Source organism: Dipodomys ordii, unplaced genomic scaffold, assembly GCF_000151885.1.
Source record: "Dipodomys ordii isolate 6190 unplaced genomic scaffold, Dord_2.0 Scaffold46, whole genome shotgun sequence".
In the NCBI taxonomy this organism is placed as follows: Eukaryota; Metazoa; Chordata; class Mammalia; order Rodentia; family Heteromyidae; genus Dipodomys; species Dipodomys ordii.
The window spans coordinates 10,379,587-10,400,646 of NW_012267262.1; the positions used below are offsets into that span (position 1 = coordinate 10,379,587).

The 21,060-nt window shown below is 42.3% G+C and overlaps 1 protein-coding gene across 1 annotated transcript in view; it reads right to left on the reverse strand.

Annotated features, from left to right (window-relative positions):
• Nucleotides 1-491: 491 nt before the first annotated feature.
• LOC105988060 overlaps nt 492-21,060 on the reverse strand; it is a 144,030-nt gene continuing 123,461 nt past the window's right edge. Inside the window, exon 3 of the mRNA XM_013019550.1 lies at nt 492-876. Coding sequence (XP_012875004.1) covers nt 492-876 — 385 coding nt within the window. The remainder of the gene's footprint in view (nt 877-21,060) is intronic.

Below are 21,060 nucleotides of genomic sequence, written 5' to 3' on the forward strand. Positions count from 1 at the left end.
CTGTATACCTTTACAGAAAAACAGGAGATGTGGTTATGTATTAAAAGAAGCATAGGAAGTATGTAGCCTACCTGGTAAGACACTGGTAAGAAAGCAGAGACCACATGGAATGTAGAAAGGCTAGAAGGTCTGTGGGCAGTGAGCGGGGCTCCTTTGCAGAAGCGGACCTGAGGCTGGCAAAGCCTGGACAGGGGACATCAGGGTGGAGGTCGCTGAGACCAGGGGCTCAGTGAGGCTGAGGACTTTTCCTCTGTAAACCTCATTTCCCTCTTTCTCAGAGACAGTTGGGAGCACTCCAGGAAATAAGTTGTCCCAAGCAGAAGCAATGCAAGGAGGGGCTTCAATGGAGGAGTTAAGATGGTTCTGGGATACCATTGTGTAAGTAGCCCACGGCTATTTTAAAGACCAACATGGATGTACTGAAATAAAAATTGTACAGATGTTAAGCTGAACTTTATTTTTAATAACATGAACAATTCAATATACATGATTCAAACTGCTGCCGGGTTCACCAGCTTTAGGAGCCCCTTCCGGAAGGCATCAGGAAGTCCCACTGGCTTGTTGGTGGCTGGATTCACAAAGACATGGACCGAAGATCCTGTGGTACAGGCCAAAGTGTCAAACTGTGCCAACTTGGGATGGCCCAAGAAAAACCCATCACTGAAGTCACAGTGCTGTACTGAGGGTCCCTCCTCTGTGGACCCAGGTGGAAACAGAGCAAGTCGGTAATGCACACTAGAGTGCCCCACTTTCTCCACAGCCAAGGCAGCCAGTGGGATCTGCGGAAAGCCGACAGGTATGTGATAGGTGCACCGATTAGTCACCATGAATCCCACCATGGGGGACGTCGGCAAGCTGGTCTTCATGCCACAGTACCTAGGAGGCGAATCACAATGTTTATTCCAGGTTGCTATGACACTGTCCCTTAGTCCAAAGGCTAGGGAGCCCACAAGGATCAATCTAATCCCAGTTCTGCCATCTCTTAACTGAATTACCTTGGGCAAGTTAGTTAACTTCCCTGAACCTCAGTTTACACAATAATAGAATGTTCATTTTGACCATGATACCCACTTTCTAGGCTGTGAGAATTACAAGGGTGGCTCACACCTGTGATCCTAGCTACTTAGGAGGCTGAGATCTGAGGATCATGGTTCAAAGACACCCAGGGCAAGAAATTCCTTGAGACTCTTATCTCCAATTAACCACACACACACACACACACACACACACACACACACACAAAACAACAAAACCAGAATTGGAGCTGTTGTTCAAGTCGTACATACAGTGCTAGCCTTGAGTATAAAAGCTCAGGCCCAGAGTTCAAGTTCCTACATCTGGCGCGTGCGCACACACACACACACACACACACACACACACACACTGGGAATATATCATTTGTTATATCAAGTTTCTAGTTAGGAAAGGTTTTCATTAACCATTGACAATTTAATATAATTATGTCCATCTTTTCCTTATGATGATGAGTCAGACACTTTTGTGTTAAATGAGAGAGAAACTCATTTATTAGGTATAAAAAGTTATGTCTTTTAGCTCTGCTACTGGATTTTAATCTCTTTAAGGACAGGGGCTGTAGCTAATACAATTTCTTAAGTTTTTTGAACAGAAATGAAATAGCTTGAGATAAAACTTGGGTGTCAAACAGAATAGGAAATGAAAAGCATCCTGCTGAGTTACAGCCTGAACTCTACCGTTTGTGATTTAAGCATTTCTTTGCATTGTTTAATCATCTTTTTTTCTTGAGAAAAAATTGAGATTGAAACATGGATTCACCAGAAGGGCATTATTATGGGTTGTGGGAAAATTTAACTATGGAAGTTGTTCTTCTTAGAAGGGAAGCTGAATTCCAGGGTTCCACGCAAAGAGAGCTCCATGAGCCTGCCACTGTCACCCATGGTGCCATTAGATACATTCACACTTTGACATGAAAAGCTGCCCAGTATAAAAGATCAGGTGACAGAACAGTAGATACTATGCTATATGATCTCATTTGTGAGAATAAGAATGTACTGGTTTATGTCCATATTACCCAGGAAGAACTTGAAGAAAAGATAAAGTATAATGTTTTTAGTAATCATCTAACAGTGTAATTTGAGAATTTTGTTTTCTTTTTGCTTGTATGAATGTTCCAAACAAAACATGATTTGCTTTTGAAATGATTTTTCAATGATTGAATGTTAATTTCTTATCCTTAAAAAAAGCTACTCAGGAGATGAGCAGGCTGGATAAACGAAGTTCCATAATGGAGGCTCCATGATGATCCCTATCCTGGCTGTGCTCCCTAGGGAAGTATTCCTCACTAATACCAGGAGAGAGGCCTTAGTCTGGCAGGCTGCTATTAACTGGAATGGCTTATAAACAACATACACTTCTTGTGGTTCCAGAGGCTGGGATGTCTAAATCAAGGCACCGGCAGACTAGTGTCCAGTCACAGTCCACTTCCTGGTTTCTAGCAAGTAAGACTGTGTTCTGACAGGGTAGAAGACAGCCAGGCTTTGCGGTACAATGCCAGCTTCTCTGTTGCTATTGTATTTCCATTCTCTGCCACAATTGTCTTCCTTCTTTTAGAGAGCAGACAATAAAGTGTCTCTTCTCACCAAGGAGAGTTATAATATTACATGAACAACTTGTTTGCTGCATGAGCCTGGCTTCCATGCTTTTAAATATTTGAAACATGGGAATGCAGTTGAAGCCAGCTGCCCACCCAGCACCTGGTGTGTATCAGGCCCCTGCCAGGTGCTTTACATTTTGCACTTAGATTTCAAAACAACCTTACAAGGCCCATTATACAGGGAAGAAAATAGAACAAAGAGGCTGGATTTACTTCCCAAGGCTTGCATGAAGTAATGGTGGGTTTGGACTTAGACTCTCTTTCTAGATAGAAGTACACATTTCTTCCTCTATCACAGATTTCTAGAGAATGAGACAAAGAAAAACATTTATGTTTTAGTCTAGTGGAAAAAATTTATATTTTCTTTGTTTCTTTTTTATGTATTTACTTTTTTTGGTCCTGGTACTTGGAGTTAAACTCAGAGGAGCCTTGCACTTTTTCTGGGCTTTCTTGTTCATGGCTGGTGCTCTACCACTTGAACCACACCTCCAGTCCAGCATTTTGCTCCTTGGAGATAGAATCTTTCAAAAGGAATTGTGGGACTCAGTCTTCTTCCCCTTCTTTCTGCTTCCTGGTACATGCTTCACCACAGGTTCTCACTGAGATATGCCACCCTAGCCAGAAGCCTAGAGCACAGAGATTGAACTTGACATATGGTTTGTTATACTAATGTGAAGCGAATTAATACACTGAAAATACATCTTTGGACAAGATAGATTTCCTGCCCTCAGAACTTCTCAATAAAGAGAGGAATATGTGGCAGCTCTTGACTATAAGATACTAGCTTGGGGGTGGGGATGATGGGAAGGGATGGGAAGGGGAAACAAAGGAGGAGACAACAATGCTTGATAAGAAATGTACTCATTACCTTGCCCATGTACTTGTAACCCCTCTGTATGGTATTTTCACAATTAAAAAAAAGATACTAGCTTGTTCCTTTCTTGTTGCAGAAGAGAGAAAAGACAAGGCTGTTCTGCTACTACCATTTCTTCTTCACCTCTACATTTCCTCCTCTTCCCAATAAACCTTTGTTGTGCACTGACTACATTCCAAGCCTGGAAGGAAAAGCAGTGTGCAAGCGACATGACAATGCTCGCTGTTCACGTGTGCTTTTAGAAGCAATGTTCACACGCAGTCCTGATGCTGAGTGACAATGCAATATCAGTAATAGCACAGGGACTCTGCTAGGTCAGCAGAGGAGACCTCCTTGGCCTTGGGAATTAGGGAAGCCCTTCAGAGACTTGATGGCTTAAGACACAAAGGAAATGCAGGAAGAGGAAAGTCTTCCAGGCCCAGAGACCATAAAGAGAAAGGCAACTCTAAAGATAAAAGAAGTCCCCAATGGCTAGAACACAGACTGCAAAGGAGTCTGGGACTAGAGGCAAGAGCCAGACCAAGAAAAGTTTTGTTAAAGAATTTGAATTTTATTCCAGGGCATGAGGAAGCAAAAAAAAAATCAAGATATTGGGGATTAAGTAAAAAGATCCTCCGTTTCCAATGGAATAATAGCTTTCAAAAGACACATAAAAGTCAGCAGTTACATAGGCACCAGCCACAATCCTACCCTGACTTGTCTTCAGCCCAGGTCCCCTCCTCCTCTCTCCCTCCCCCCTCCTGCCCTCCTTCTTCCCTATGCTGGAACTTTGTTTCAGTAATGGCCTCTAGTGGCTGCTTTCTCTAGAGTTCAGAGGGGAGGAAAGTACCACCCAGGTAGTAGGAAGCCAGTAGGCTGGTGACATCTTTCAGAGCAGCTATTTGGGACTCTAATTATAAATAGCATAGGGCAGGCCACGCTTGTGGTCAGTTACCTGGGATGGCAGGGCAGGAGACTGTCAGGAACTCTAAGATCCTCACACTCTCCTAACTAGGAATACCATAAGCAATCATGAAGGCAGAGAGGAGTCCCCAGAGAGCATGGCACAGGCAGCCAAAGGTACATCAGGCCTTGGGAGATTAAGATGAAATAGACACTCGTCGTGCTCTGTGTGTCTCTGTGTAAATGGTTTATCTTCAAGCAAGCCTATGTGGGTCTTCTTGTCACAGGATGATTCAGGTCTACAGAGCTCAGCGTGGGAACCATTCTGTTGAGGAAAGGGGTTGTATAACCATGTTTGCATTTTGGAATCCTTACGTTAGGAAATGGGCTGGTGGAGGAAGAGTGATTGCCCAGACACCAGTTAGACTATTGAGTTGATATGTGGTAGCAATGGAGGTGCAAGTTGTGACTTCCAGAGATACTCAAAGAAGAATTCAAAAGACAGATCCCTGAACTTTTCCTGGCTGGCTTAGCTTCCTCCTCTGACAAGACTGTGGTTGGCAGAAACAGCACTGGAAACAAGAGCAGATCCTCCACCAGCTCCTTCCAGTCTTTAATGCCTGATGAGGAAGCCAAGGGGCCTTCACTATAAAGAAATGACATCCTCTCTGGGTGGCTTCTGCCTCAGTTACCTATCATCCTTCATGCCATACCTGGGCTCTTGAACCATCAAAGCATCATTTTTTTAAAGTCTAGTATTTTCAAATACTTCAAGGAAAATATGATTCCAAACCTAGGGGAAATGACTATACAGATAAATAAATGCATTTGAAATGTATAAGTTGTTTTTGCTTCCAAAAGGGAAGGGAGGCAGTTGAGATAAAGATGGGAAGAAATGTTTTCTGGCAACCTCACATTTTGAGCAACCGTGACTTTGAAGTAGATGGAGTTCTTTTTTTTCCCTCTAATTAGTTTCATGCTGCTTTTTAGCACATGTTGGCTCTATTTACAGGACAAATGATAGCCTAGGTAACAAGAAAAATTCCTCAAAACTTAAGTCTCATGAGATCTGAGATTGAGTAAATATCTAAACAAGCCTTTACCCTCTTCTGTGTTTGTCTTGCTGCTTGGCAATGTACCAATATCAAAAACAAAAAATGGTCTTTTTAAGCCAAGTTGCCTAGCTCCAAATAGAAGGAGCAAGGATAACAAGCTAGCAAGCGCTCCCATTAGGAAAATGTCCAGGCCTAGTTTCCCGCAGCTCTGCTCTCACCATTTGCAGTGTATATGCACTGACATCCCAAACTGAGGAAATGCAAAATAATGAAAATCATCTGCTCTCAGAGCAGAACAATTCCTTTACCACAGTGTTTTTCCCAGGAAGTTCATTCTAGGGAATCAGTATCAAAATGACAAGAAAATCCAACATGTCTCAAGAGGCACTGTATATAACAAGCAATATATAATAATAATCTATGTTCTGAACCTGGACACTAACAGACACGATGAAAAATTCAAGGCAAAAAAGGATGTGAAACAAACTCATTAAAGTGTTTTAAATAAAAAGAAGATGATGACATTATGCTCAATTAACATGAAAAATTTAAAGGGCAAATGCAGTACTTTTCCATGTCAAGAAGCAAAATTGGTCATTAAAGACATTTCTGAAAATCTGTAGATTAGAAATGTTGACTCTGCCCACTAAGGTTATGCCCAACAATGGTTATGCTTTTTGCTTCTGCCAGAACTGCTCTTTAGGTGGTGGATTTTGAAGAAAGCCCTCAAATTAAGCAGGGTGGGGCTGTGGTCATTGTTTGTGGGTCTGCTGAGAAAAACTGAAAGAAGGATGAGTTTGAGCAACGCTACGCCTCCCCACAGTATCCAGCCTGGTGCTTGGCATGCTCTGCTGACAGGTAGTTCACCACCAAGCTCTGGGCACTGGGAGGAACAGTCTTGCAAGCCATGTTTTAAATCACCAGCTAGCAGAAAAGACAAAATACAGAGAACAAATTTGCCAGAAACAACTCTCTTAAGATATGAAAGTTGGGAGGAGAGAAAGAATGGAATCCAAAGAGATTTTCTTCCTTTTTTTCTTTAAGAAAAAAAAAAAACCCACAAAGAACTGGTAGTTTGTGTCCGCCAAAAAGGTCACAGTGCTCAGGCCCTGAGTTCAAAACCCAGGAATGGCACACACACACACACACACACACACACACACACACACACACTCATAAAATGCTTTTGTGGGGAAAAGAAAAAAAATGGAGGCACCAAGAAATTTGAAGAATATATTCTGTTCATATGAGCCTTAAGACCAGGATGTCAAAAAAAAATTCAAGACATGACAAGCAAAGTTCCCCTCATCTTTCAAAAGATAGGAGGCAAGCGAGCCCTAGGAGAGGATTTGTTAAATTCCACAGGAAGAAGAGGTATAAAACTGTGGCAAGCTATAAAGAAGGCAGCATAGGCTGGGAAGGTGGCTTAGTGGTAGATTGCTTGCCTAGCATGAACGAAGCCCTGGGTTCGATTCCTCAGTACCTCATAAACAGAAAAATCCAGAAGTGGTACCATGACTCAAATGGTAGAGTGCTAGTCTTAAGCAAAAGAATCTCAGGAACAGTGTCCAGACCCCGAGTTCAAGCCCCAGGACTGGAAAAAAAAAGGCAGCATATTAACAGAAAATAATTTAGTTGGACAGTGTAGCTCAAATGTCTCTCAAGTACATCAGTAATGGTGATCATAAAAAAAAAAGAACAGTGAGAAGTTTCTGGAAGGTTAGATTTTTCTCTGGTGTTATTTTTTGTTCTGCTGTTTCTGAAGATCACCCAGAACTGCAAGGATTAAGGAATAATACAATGTAGTTAGCAAGTGACCCACATTGCATGTCCTTAAAAAAGAACACACACAGCCACGAACAAGTCAGTTCACAGAAAACACTCTTCTGTACATTTCTGACCAAATACGGTAATGTCTCAGGAATCTGAGGATCCACCACTGGAAATGTTTGCTAAATCTGTGTTCAAAGGGCTGAGGGTTTGCTCTGGAATTTTATTAAGGGTGAAAGTACTCGTTTAAAAAAGGTTTTGGGGGGGGATATATTTAACCTACTTGGGTGATAAAATATTTTTAAAGTGCTTAGTACCTGAATTACTTGAATAGTAAGTATTCAGGCTTGTCAAGTAATGGTTTATTTCCATTAGGTTGATAAAACATCACTAAACATCAACTGGCATTAAGTCCATAATACAAACATAGCCCAACATACCCATCACCTGCAAGGGGCTCCTGGTCTAATGACTGAAAAGCACTAAGAGAAAGCCAAATTCTCAGACTGGCCAAGACTAGAATTATGAAATGAATAGTCTTAGCTTAAGAGAAGGAAAAGAGAGTCAAACAAGACTTCCAAGAGGAGGTAAGCTTTGAGGAAGGTCTTGAAGGCTATGTAGGAGCTCTCTGGTCAGGAAAAGAGAGATATTCTAGGCAGCGGGGAATAGTATCATTTCCTTAGCAATGACAAGAGCTCTAGTAAAAATTTAGAATAGAATCTACCTGACAGGGACCAGTCCTGAAGAAGACTGAATCACACTTGAAGTGCTCAGTCTTTTAGGAAAAATCAGGAGCTATGTTGATTACCCCTTTTTGCCTTTAACCAAATGAATTAGCTTAAAAGAAGAAAAGATGATTTATATATTATCTTGATCAGAAGAGTCTAAGAGATTCCAACTGTAACATAACTAGTCAAAAGCCGTGGTAGAGGTGTGCTCCCGTGTTGAGTCATGAACTCATTCTTGAACTCATCAGGGAGCAAAGTACTCTGATTGGACAAGCCTGGGTCATGTATCTAAACCTAAACCAATCACAATAGACTAGGGATAGAGCTCTCTGACTTTGGCTTCCTCATCAACCTATTGAGTAAGGCCAGCTCTACCTAAACCACAGACTAAGAAGAGAGAGGGGTGATTTCTCACAGAGATCCCGGGCAGTCAAAGCATGTCCATTACAGCTTTTCTCTCCTTTCTCTACAGACTAGCTTTCTGTCTTTTCAATCAGTATGGGAAATGCGGCCACATCCCGTTCAAGTTACAATCTCTCTATCCAACAATTATCAGCCCCATTGGGAAATTCCTGGGAGACTGACGAGAAAAATGTGTACAATTAACTGTGATGGTGGGGGTAAGACTTAGAGCAAATGTGACTTCAACATGTCGATCTTTGTGAATATAGGAAGTTCCTGGCATTATTAAGAGCAAGACAGATATCTACAAAGGTGTCTTTTACAACACATAATAGGCACATTTACAGAGAGTGGGATGAAGAGATAATAGAATAGTTCTGGTAGTTAAACACTGGATGAATTGAGCATGCTTATTTAGTGGCTGAAAGACTAAGCAATAGTGCTATCACAAAAAGATGGTGCTGAAATTTACAGCTAAGGAGAATGAGAATGGTGATGTCATATGCATCAATAAGTCAGGCTCATGCCTGTAATCCTAGCTGTTCAGAAGGCTGTGAGCTGAGGGTCATGGTTCAGTGCCAATCTGAGCAGGAAAGTTCATGAGATCCTTATCTCCAATTAACCACCAGAAAACTGGAAGTGAAGCTGTGGCCCAAAGTGGTAGTGCTTTAACCTTGAGCAAAAGAACTCAGGGACAAGTTCAAGCCCCACAATCACCTCTACCACCACCGACAACAAAAGAATGAGACTATAACAAGGAGTATCTTGTTCGGAGGTAGGGTAGGAAAGAAAGGGTGATGTTAGCTGGACAAGAAGCCTGGAGATTGTGGTAGAGGCTAGGGACAGAGGTTTGGCAGTCATTGGTAAAAAGATGAATGCTGAAACCATCAAGCATATGAGATTGTACATAGGGAATGCTGCGGAAGGCTGAGAAGAGATCAGAAGGCAAAATCTTCATTGAAGGGGCTGACAGAGGCCCTCAAGGTCCTGCCCATCTCTGCTCAATATCATTGTGTCTAAATATGTCAATGGATCCTGCTGAAACTCTCCACCTACTAATGGATTGTGTGAAGTTCTCCTTCTTCCCCTGCCCCAGCCCTCCCTCCCCCAAATAGCCCACCACAGGGTCCATGTGCTAGAAGGTTGTCTGCTGTGTAAAAATACTGGGAACCTTTAAGAAAGGGGCCTAGCTGGAGGGACTTAGGCATTGGGGGGATCCTACATGTATGAAGGGATTAATGCAGTCCCAAGGGTTGGGGGGGGGTTCTAGCTTCCCTGAGACTGGGTTAGTACCATTAGAGAGGGTAACCAAAAGAGCCAATGTCATGTTCCCAGTCCCCATTCCCTTTCTCTACTTTCCTTTCTCAGTGATAGGAGTCAGTAGAAAAGCAGTCAGACAGTGCAGCCTATACAGTTAGCAGAGGCAGGCTGAGCTGAAAAACCACAACCTGCCTGAAAACAAAATGAGGGCAGGGGGTACAAAATCACAAGGAACTAAGAAGAACAAAGGAATGAGAACATAAGGAATGGGCACCAACTCTCTGGCTTTATGACCTTATAGAAAACAGAAAGGAAACCCACCAATCAGAAAGGCATCTGCAAGGACTCCGATTTTCCCTATTTAGCCCAAGGCCAATCTCTGTGACCCCCAAAGAAAACTCAAGATGGCCAAGAAGAGCTGAAGCACTTCTTCTGGTAGCATATCTGTGCCACATGCTCTCTTTTCTGGCCATCTTTCCTTTCTACTATACTTTCTTATTGTTTTCATTTGTGTCGCAACTTTCTTTAATTATTTTTTTTTCTTTTGGCCTGTCCTTGAACTCAGGACTTGGGTGCTGTCCCTGAGAAGATAAGTCTCATGGACTTTTCTTCCCAGGCTGGCTTTGAACCATGACCCTCAGATCTCAGCCTCCTGAGTAGCTAGGATTACAGGCATGAGCCACTGGGGCTCCGTTCTGTGTTTGCATCTTGTCTAAATTCTTCTTTAGCTACACACAAGGACCAACATCAACTTAGCCACTCTAGATCATCTAGATATTGAATGAAATAAATTACATTAAGCACTCCACCTGACACACCTTTATTCCAGGTTATTTGCTGATTAATTGGAAACAAGACTCACGGACATTTTTTAATTTTTTTATTTTTGCTGGAGATGGCTTCAAACTACAATCCTCAGATCTCAGCCACCTGAGTAGCTAGGATTACAGGCATGAGCCACATGGTTCAGCTCTACATTTTTTTTGGGGGGGTCCAGTTGTGGGGCCTGAACTCTGGGCCTGGGCGCTGTCCCTCAGCTCTTCAGCTCAAGGCTAGCACTCTACCACTTGAGCCACAGCACCACTTCCAGCTTTTTGCTTTTTGCTTATGTGGTGCTGAGGAATCGAACCCAGGGCCTCAGGCATGCAAGGCAAGCGCTCTACCACAGAGCCACCTTCCCAGCCCTAGCTCTACATTTTAAGACATTAAGCCAGTACTTGAAATTGGCCATGCCAGGTATATTTATAACACAGAAATGAGTGAAAGTTACAAATTTATTGTTTCATTCATGGATTTAAGTTTACTGATTGTAAAAATAGGGAAGGATGGTAGCAAGCTGATTCTGTGAAGGAGTAGGCAGTGACTCTTTTCAACTTTGTGGACATTATAGTCTTGTTTCGCCTTTCTGCTGCTCTTATAGCACAAAAGTAGTAACTGGCAATGCCTAATGAATAGGCATGGTTATATTCCAAAGAACTTCACTTACAAAAACAGGTAGCAGGCCAGACTTAGCCCAGGCTAGGATAAATACTTAAGGGCATATTAAAAATGTGGATTAGGGGTTGGGAATGTGGCTTAGTAGTAGAGTTCTTGCCTAGCATACATGAAGCCCTGGGATCAATTCCTCAGTACTTCATAAACAGAAAAGCCAGAAGTAACACTGTGGCTCAAGTGGTAGAGTGCTAGTCTTGAGCAAAAGAGATAGTGTTCAGGCCCTGAGTTCAAACCCCAGGACAGGCAAAAAATGTAGATTAGGTGTTAAAGTACATCAAATTTAAAGTAAAAGCACAGCAAATAAGAGGATATAGAAACAGGCACCAGTGACTCAAGCCTAGCTACTCAGGAGAATGAGATCTGAGGACTGCAGTTTGCAGATAGCCAGGACAGAAAGTTCATGATACACTTGTCTCCAATTAACTACCAAAAAACCAGAAGTAGAGCTGTGGTTCAAGTAGTAGAGTGCCAGCCTTACGTGGAAAAAAACTCAGGGAGAATGTTAAGACCTTGAATTCAAACCCCAATACTGGTATGTATGCACACACGTGCGCGCGCGCGCACACACACACACACATACACACACGAAATAGATTTCCAGTATTCAAGAACATCATTTTCTCTACCTTACAACATAGTTCTTATTCATAAACATAAACAAAACTGTCCACCAGCATTCAGAAGTATTTGTGTGTCAACTGAAACTAAAGGTTGGCTAAGGATAGAAGACTTCAGCCAAAAAATGACAAAAACATTCCATGAGCACCAATTGATTGTGTGGAATTTACAATGAAGAGGACTGGAGATGCTATTATAATCAAAGCAGGTGCCAAATGTCTTTTGTTATTAGTAAAATTTATAACGAACATATGCACATACATACATGCTGGTTATGAAAACATTTCCCTGTGCGTGGTTTTCTGGACTGGTGCTTTCACTGCATTGGAGCCAAAGTCACAGTGTGGGAAATGGGACGAAGGGGAATGTATGCAAGCAGGGCTCTGGTCTCATGCTTGCTTTCTGGAAGACTAATAGCTGGGGGAAATGCCAAGGCCACTGTGGTAACCAATCCTACCAGGGACCTTTTGTGGCGTCCAGTGGTTGAAGGGTTCTAGCTGGGAATGAACATCAGTGGAACTGAACTGTATCTTATCCAAGCCCCCAATGGGAGAGAAGCTTGAATGTCTGTTTCTTTCAAAATCCTTCCCAGTTTCTACAGATAAAAAGTTAGTTCAAAGATCTCAAGAAGAAAGGGGGGTTTACTGGCTGGTGTAACTAGGGAGTGGAAGTTGTGGCCTGAGGAATTCTAGAATGAAAACAATGTTCTCAGAACTGAGCTCTGTTCTGCTCAGTAGCTAGCTAGGTGTCTTTGCTCCTGGCCTCACTTTCTTCTGCAGAAAGCAGAGGCACAGGGCAAACTCAATTCTACACCTCCCTTCTTCCCTCTCCAGCAGAGAGGGCAAGAGCTCTCTAGTTAGCATACCAACATTTGAATATGAATTCTCATTGATCCACCTTCAGTCATGTGCTCATCTCTGTCCAATCAGAGAGGCTAGGAAGACAGCTACCATGCCTGCTCAGGCCTAGTATGATACTGAATTGGTCCTTAGAATCAAGTGGTTTGAAGTAGAGCTAAGTGGTTCTTAGAACCAGCTGGCAGGAAAGGGGGAACTTCTCACCCAATAAGGGGGTGCTGTTTTCCTAACAGAAAACATCACTGAAAAAAAAAGAATTAGATTTCCTTGATTATTAGAATTTTCCAGGGAGTACTTAGACCCAGCTGCTACCACTAAGGCCACATTTAATAAGGGTCCTGAGCATCCTGACCAGACAGGACAGATGGAGAGTTAACAGTCAAGGATGAAGGCTATATGTACTTGCTGGTTTATACACTGCTACAATGATATCATCCTCATTTTACAGATAAAGAAGCAAAGGGCCAGGACAGTTAAGTAATCTTCCCAAAGTCATACAACTAGCAACTGTCAAAGCTGGTCAAGGGATGCATAGTAAGCTCCTTTCTCTTATCAGGTCTCTCTGTCCAAGACTTAAAAATATTTGTAGTGACCCTCCAATCATATATTTCTTTGCTCCTTCCTTCTTTGCTTCTTTCCTTTTTTATTTCCTTCCTTCCTTCTTTCCTTCATTCCTTCCTTCTGTCCTTCCTTGTTTTCCTTCTTTCTTTCTGTCTGTCTTATGTTCCAGTACTGAGGATTAAATTCAGTGCTTCACTCTCTTGCTTATCCTTCAGGCTAATGCTCTACCACTTGAGCCACAGCTCCACTTCTAGCTTTTTGCTGGCTGATTGGAAATAAGAGTTTACAGACTTTTCTGTCCTGGTTGGCCTTTAACCTTGATCTTTAAATCTCAGCTTCCGGAGTAGCTAATATTATAAGCATAGCTCAGACATATATTCCTTGTGCTCATTCCAGAGCTCAAGTGGAGCAAGTTGTCTTCCTTATCATCTCTGATCTCTGAGTTGCAGAATTTTAATGTCCTTAGACACAGAAAAAAGTAGGAGCCTGGAGCGGAAACTACTTTTGTTAACATTGTCCTAACTCAGTCACTGGGTCCCCAGACGAATCCACCAGCAATTAGCTAGGCTGCTGAGCTTCCTCTGCTCACAATCCCATGTAGGGATCCATGCTCTTTCCATCAGGAGCAAGGAAGAGAATGAATTAATCTGACTTGTCCCTTCCTCCTGCCTCTGGCCCTTGCCAGCTGAACTCTGTCAAACATTCACATTCTAGTATTATGACCCATGCCTATAATCCCAGCTACTTGGGAGGTAGAAATGAGGAGGATTGTGTTTGGAGGCATACCCAGGCAAAAAAGTTAGCAAAACCCCACACTAACAAACAAGCCAAGTGTGGGACCTACACCTGTGAATCCTTCTACCCAGGATGCAAAGGTAAGAGGATTGAGGGCCAGGGTACTCCAGGAAAAAAGAGCATCACCCAGTCCAAAGATAAGGCAAAAAGAACTGGGGCATGGCTTAAGGGCTAAAGAACTTGCTTAACAAGTGCAAGGCTCTGAGTTCAAATTTCAGTACCACATACACTCAACACACTCACAAACCTCATTAGCTTCAGTTTCCTTCTCTGCGCACCATACAAGTACCAGTGTCTCCAGAAGATTGGTTCTATTCATAGCAGTCAAGATGATACATTCCTAAGTCAAGGGAAGACGCCACATTACTCAATGAGAAACCACTGCTGTTGTACAGGGAATTCCAGCTAAGAAGGGAAGAGACTTTGATGGAACTTGAGGAGAAAGACTGTGAAAATGGGGTCTGAGGAGCTATCCACCTATGAAACGAATAAACAGAGGAACCCAGCCAAGAACAAGGAGAGCCAAGATGGGCACTGGCGGGGGGGGGGGTCATGACTATAATCCTAACTACTCAGGAGGCTGAGATCTGATGATCATGGTTCAGAGCCAACCCACACAGAAAAATGTGAGAAACTCATAATCCTAATTCACTAGTAAAAAGCCAGAAGTGGAGGCATGGCTTAAGTAGGAGAGCACCAGCCTTGAGTAAAAGGGCCAAGTAAGAGTGTAAGGCTCTAAGTTTAAGTCCCAGTACCTGCACACACACACACACACACACACACACACACACACACACAAAGGTAGAATGGAGATACACACAGGTGAATGAGGAACAAATGAGGTACAAATGAGGCTGTACTCTGACTCCTCAATGCCAGAGACAGAGCAGGAAGCAGCTTGCCTTGGGCCTCAGGCCCTTCTTTGCTAACTCGAGCCATGGCTCAGTCCATATATCATCTGCATCACCTGTGGAAGTTTCTATTCCTGGCATCACGGCAAACTAACCACAGATGAGGGAGAAACTTAAAAGAGTTCTCATTTCTGTCATATAGTACATGGTCAATAAACTTAACACAGTTCTTTTCTAAAACTTGATTGCTGGAGTTAAGACACATGCAATCAGCCCTATTTGGAGTCTCTTCCCTTTTCCCTTCTATCCCCCAAAACTGTAACCAAAGGAACTCTGCAAGATATACTGCATAATTAGTGTGCACCTCTTAGCCTTGGCTAATTACCTCTTTTATCAATTAAAAATATTCTCCCATTAAGCTGAAGAGTTGAGAGGGAGACAGAGGCTCTTTTCTATTTCTAAAGCCGCTGGGGGGAAAAAATCCAGCGAGATACCGTCACTGATTTGGTTAATTTCAGGTGCACATCAGGCTATTCAACCTAGGTGAATTTAATGACCCAGGACAGGTCCAGCGATGAATGTCCCTGTAAATCATTTATAATTGCAAGCATAAAAATTAAAAATCAGTCTGAAGAGCAAGATAAGACAACGCTAATGACAGAGAGCAGTAATCTGAAGATAGAGGCTCCCGGCTTTAATCAGGCCTGGTGAGATGACAGAGCACTAAGCCTCTGGGGGATTGTTCTGGAAACAAAAGGCTGAGAACCTACTTCAATCTTTAATGGCTCAGTAAGATAAAAGAAATTAACTGAATTTTCATAGGATAATTATAAAACTTAATAGGGAATTCTTCCCACTTCATACTCTTCAGTTGTCTCCTCGTTGAGATAAACCAACATTTAGTCTAGTCTGCCTACAAGAATGACTTTTAAAGGCCAGTCCTCTTCCCCCATGTCATCTCAAAAGTCCAGCTCATCAATAATGTCCAGAAAGGGAAAACCATGCTGCTAGTCAAGGAAATAGTTTCTGGGTTGCACAGAACTTTGAAACCTTTTCTCCAGCATTTACAGACATTGTAGCTTTGCAAGTCAGTCAGAATCCAGAGGAAAACGAGCAAACAGACTATCATAGTTGTCGCTGCGGTGTCTGTAGATCACAAATTGGACACTCTCTTGCCTCTTCCAGCTAGTGTACACCAAAGTGTGTTTTCAAATCTGATTTGGATGGAATTTCCATAAAAAGCAACCTAAAAGATGCATTCATTGGTCCCTGTGAATTAAATAAAGTTTCTCAACTTTGTATCTGTGCCCTTTGATCTGAGCTGCCCCTTTGCAATCATGTTAGATTACCAGAAAAGAGAAAATCTACTGATAAGTACCTTGTATGGAAGGCAAAACTGTTCCTCAACAGGCAATGCCTTCTTCTCGTCTTAAAGAGCCAAAAGTTCAGGAGCCTACCCCATTCCAGTAATAACATGATAACTTCTCCAAGGACAAAGATCGAGATCATGGTCGAACAGCCCATCCACCTGTGTCTGGGGACTGTTTCAGCATTGCATGCTTTTCTTACTCCTGCCCCCAATTCTCTCTAATTATCCTGACGTCAATAGCTGTACCTGGGAAGAAAGCTGAAGATGTACCAAAGTGCTGTCTTCCCATAGCTGCCATATACTAAAACCCCTTTCTCTGCCCTTCAGCGTATCTCTTTCTTTGGCACATGAGAGCAAGTGGTCAGACCTAATTAGACTCCTGGACTTTGGGCCTAAGGTTTAAATTTTTGGTTTTGCTTGCTCCTGAAAGCTGTATATGATTGCCCACTTCTCCTTCTGCCTTTCTCTGAATTTCCCCTCTACTGATGTGCTTTTGGGTTCCCTCTGAATACTCTACTAGACCTAATCCTGGCTTTACCTTGGGCTGCAATTTAAGTAAATTACATTCTATCTGACCAACCAGTAAGCGCTTTGTAGGGGGATTACAGGGAACCACACCTGACTTACCTCCGAACACCTGGCCCCTTGTTGGCATTCAGTAAATATTTGCTGGCTAACTCAACTCTTATCTTAATTCTAGGTTAGCGTGGGAAAAACAAGAGAATACAAAGAAGCTGCTGCTCTAAATAGATTCCCAGACAACATTCTTGCTCTTAACCATAAGGAAAAAACCATGGGGTATGTTCTCTGGAGCTTTTAAATATTTCCAAGAGTCCTTGATAAAATTATGGTCTCCTCCTGAGCAGCCAGGATGATATCGCTCCATATAATTTTCTCTCTGCAAGAACTGTATGGTCATGTTGTGAGGTGCATGAGTAAGGGAGAAAGCTGACTTCAACCAACTTCAGCAATATAAAAGTCATGGTGATACTAGGATCTCCACTTCATAGGCAAGCTTCTACCACTTGAGCCTTGTCCTGTCTCCCTGACCCACCCCCTTCTGTTTTGTTTTGTTTTTTTTTTTTTAGATCTGGAATTTGAACTCAGGAACTCATGCTTTCTAGGCAAAAGCCCTGTCACTTGAGCCATGTTCCTTTTGTTGTGAGTTTTACTTTTGAGATGGGGTTTCACTAACTGCCCAGATCTGGCCTCAAACTGGAGATCCTCTTTGCTTTTGTCTCCCAGTTAGCTGGTATTATAGGCCTGCACCATCATACCTGGCTTCGAGGGTGGACGGAATTTGTTCTTAAGACACAGACACAGAATTAGCTCATCACATCTAAGGTCAAGGCTGGCATGAAGAAGAACCAGAAGTGATACGGGGAGGGGCTCTCTCCAATGCACACGCCAAACCACCAGTGTCAGTAAGCAGGAGAATGAACTGAGACACTTGGAAAAACTCAGGCAGCTGGACTCCTGCTCTCAATGTCTGAATTGTGGGCCTGGGGAGAGAGGCCTGAGAATCTGCATTTCTAACCAGTTCCTGAGTGGCCCTGCTGCTGTGATCTGAGCATCCACGTTGACAGGCATTGCTGTATACAGTCAGTAGAAGGCAGGAAGTGGGCCCCAGAGGTGAACACCAAAGCCTCTTTATTTGCAGGTCTCAGCTCAGCCACCAGGAGAGACTCACCCTGCTTCCATTTTTGCCTTCCTGGGAGAGAGAAATTACTATGCAGCTCTGAGAGCATGCAGAGAAGTTCGTTCCTAGGAAGGAAGAGCATCGCGTGGCTGCCTCCAGCCTTATGAAATCCCTCATGCTCCCTGAGCTAGGAAAGCGCAGAGACATAACAGCAGCTCAGGACCAGGAAACCCAAGCTCAGCTGGAGCACAGCTGCACAGCCAGGGATGGATTTTGTTCTTAAGACACAGACATGCCTCCAGACTCATTTTTCACTGGTTAATTTGAGATGGAGTCTAATGGACTTTTCGGCCCAGGCTGGCTTCAAATCATGATCCTCTGGATCACAGTTTCCTGAGTAGCTAGGATCATAAGTATGAACCACTGGCATTTGGCTTGAGTTTTTACAACTTGTGAATAAAAGAACATCTAAGGTCTAGAGACCAGAGGTGCTGTTAAATATACTACAAGGCACAGGACAGCTCCCTACACTGAAGTATTCTGCAGTCCCAAATGTCAGTAGCACTGAGTTTGAGAAATCCTGGTCTTTAGCCTAAAATATTCTAAATATAAAACAAAGACCAAAACCTGCACAATAAAAACAATACTATTCCATACAGCTGAACCCCAGTCCCAACCCCCACCCTAACCTGGGATCCTAGCATGGTGGTTTGTTAGCTGTATAAGTTCATGTAAGACATGATCCCTCTCTGAGCCAGTTTCTACATAGGTAAAATGATATAAGAGGAGTATTAGGGAATTCAGTACATTAATAACTATAAAGAACTTGGCACATAGTTATAGATCGGTGTTATTATTGTTAGGAAGATTGTATTTGTGGAGGAATTCAGCCAGTGCTCTGTGATTTGGGCCTGGATAGCTCAATGAGAATTCATGCATTAAAAAAATGAGAATTGTAGAGAAAGAAAGCTAAGGTTTCTGGGAAGAGAGTCAACAGGAATCGGGGATGTGGGGCGTCCTGAGAACTTGTGTGCAGCATCCTTCTACCTCCTTGTCCTGTCTCGTTGCAAATGTTCTGAGGTTGGCACTTTTCATAGTGAATTAGGGGAAGTGAGTGTTAATCTGAGCTGATACTAATCACCCATGACAGAAAGTTCCCACTCTGATCAAACTTTCATAACATATTAGGAGGAAAAGGCCTTCTCCTGCCTCACACAGCCAAGCTCCATGCTGCTCGTAAGTAGACAGTAATAAGCAACTGTCCATCTGCAAAAGGATCTTTAGCATAGGACAGTGACAACATGAAAACCGAGATTATATTCCAAATGTTAAATGTCTAAGTGACAAAGCTAATGTCCATTAAGGGGGCAGTGGTAACCAGGGTGTCCTGAATGCCAGCATACAGCTCTGCCCTCAGATATGCCACATTTAGGGGGAGACATTAAATCTAGGAGTTGTAAAGACCAACTTTTCCCCTTTGGAGCTATCAGGTCATGGAAAGACTACAGATGCTCTTAATGTATGATGGAGTTATATCCTAACTCTAACCCAAACTAGATCCCAAATATAAGCCAAATCCATCAGAAACTGAAAATATCACTGTCAAAATTGCATCAAGGGCTGGATGTGGTAGTACATACCTGAAGCCCAGCCACTCAGGAAGTTGGGTACAGGACTTCAGTTCAAGGTCAGGCCAGGCAAAAGTTAGATATCTCCTCAAATACAAACTAGACATGGTAGTTCATGCCCATGGTCCTAGATACTTGGGAGGCAGAGGTAGGATGGATGACAGTCTGAGCTCAATCCAGACTCAAGACTATATCTAAAAAACAAACTGAAAATCAAAAGGACAGGCATGGGGTGGGGGGGCATGATTCAAGTGATAGCGTATGTGCCAATTAGCAAAGCCCTGAGTTCCAACCTTGCTATCCCACCCCTACTTAACGGCCTATTTCAGTTATACAATACATTATAGAGTTCAGTTATGAAACCTCACAGTGATTGGTACTAAGAGTGGATTCTATCAAGATCTAGGCCAAAGAAAGATCAAAGTTCATCCAAGAATGATTTCAACTATCACCATCAGCTTAACATTGAAAAGTTATCCTTCAACTATCCTAAGCTAGGACTATTCACAGATGAGTTTATCTAACTACATTGTAGTAAGTCTTCTCTAGGAACGTTAGAGTGAAAACTGAATCTGACTATCTTTCACTCTAACACAGTTAGGGTACACAACCCTTTAGAAGAGTTCTGGGCCAAAATCTAATAAGCTTCATTGTGTGTTATGTTTTATTTGGGTTTGAGTCAATCTAGTATTCTCTGTCATTGAATGGTCTAGCTGATTTCTTCCTGCCATTCTATTTTGTCTCTTTATTTCTTTGCTTATTTCCCCTCTTTCTCCAGAGTCTTTTAGATTGAGAAAGTTTCCTGAAAGCTACTCTTATTTACTTTACTAGTTTGAAAGTATACATCTATTTTAGTGGCTATCATATTGTCTTCAATATTTTAACCTACCTCCTTAATTATATACACTATTTGCACAACAAATTGCTCAAGATCTCTATCTACCTCTTTTATGTCACATTTATGTGAGATAAGTAAAATTAAATCAGCATCTTTTAAAAAAAAACAACCAGAACCCATACCCAATATTTTAACAGAAAGAAAATATAGTCTATGACTCAATATTATATTGTTTAAATAACTTTAAAAATGATCCTGAAAATGTTTCACAAAGCAAAATGTTGGTAAAAAATGGATTTTCACTGGAGTCATAGACATTCAATTGTTAAGTCCTGCATAAGATCCACCCAACACTCTGAGCAGTAGCTTAGAAAGGTTCAATAACTTACAGGAGTTAGTCTAGCGAAGGTGTGAGGGTGGAATCTGGCTGGTTTACCTCTGCATGCATTTCTGCTATAACACGTCCCTGGAAAAGGAGTTCTCTCCCTTGCCTCCTTGCTCTGCTATGAGACATTGAAACCATTCCCATTTCCTACTCGGTCTCTTAACCCCAATGTGACTGTGGAAGTAATGGCTGCATTTATATAATTATCAGTTGAGCACACATTTAAGAAAGAACAATTCTCAAATACATCAGCTTCATCACAACTCCAGTAAAAAAAAAAAAGTTTTAAACGGCCAGGTTTGAAAAAAAAATCATGTGCAAACTTCTACTTTTTGATTCCCTGTGAAATATTACAAGTACAGGATGTAATTACTTTAATGCTATTTTTGATATCATATCAGCAAATTATGCTGAGTCCCCAC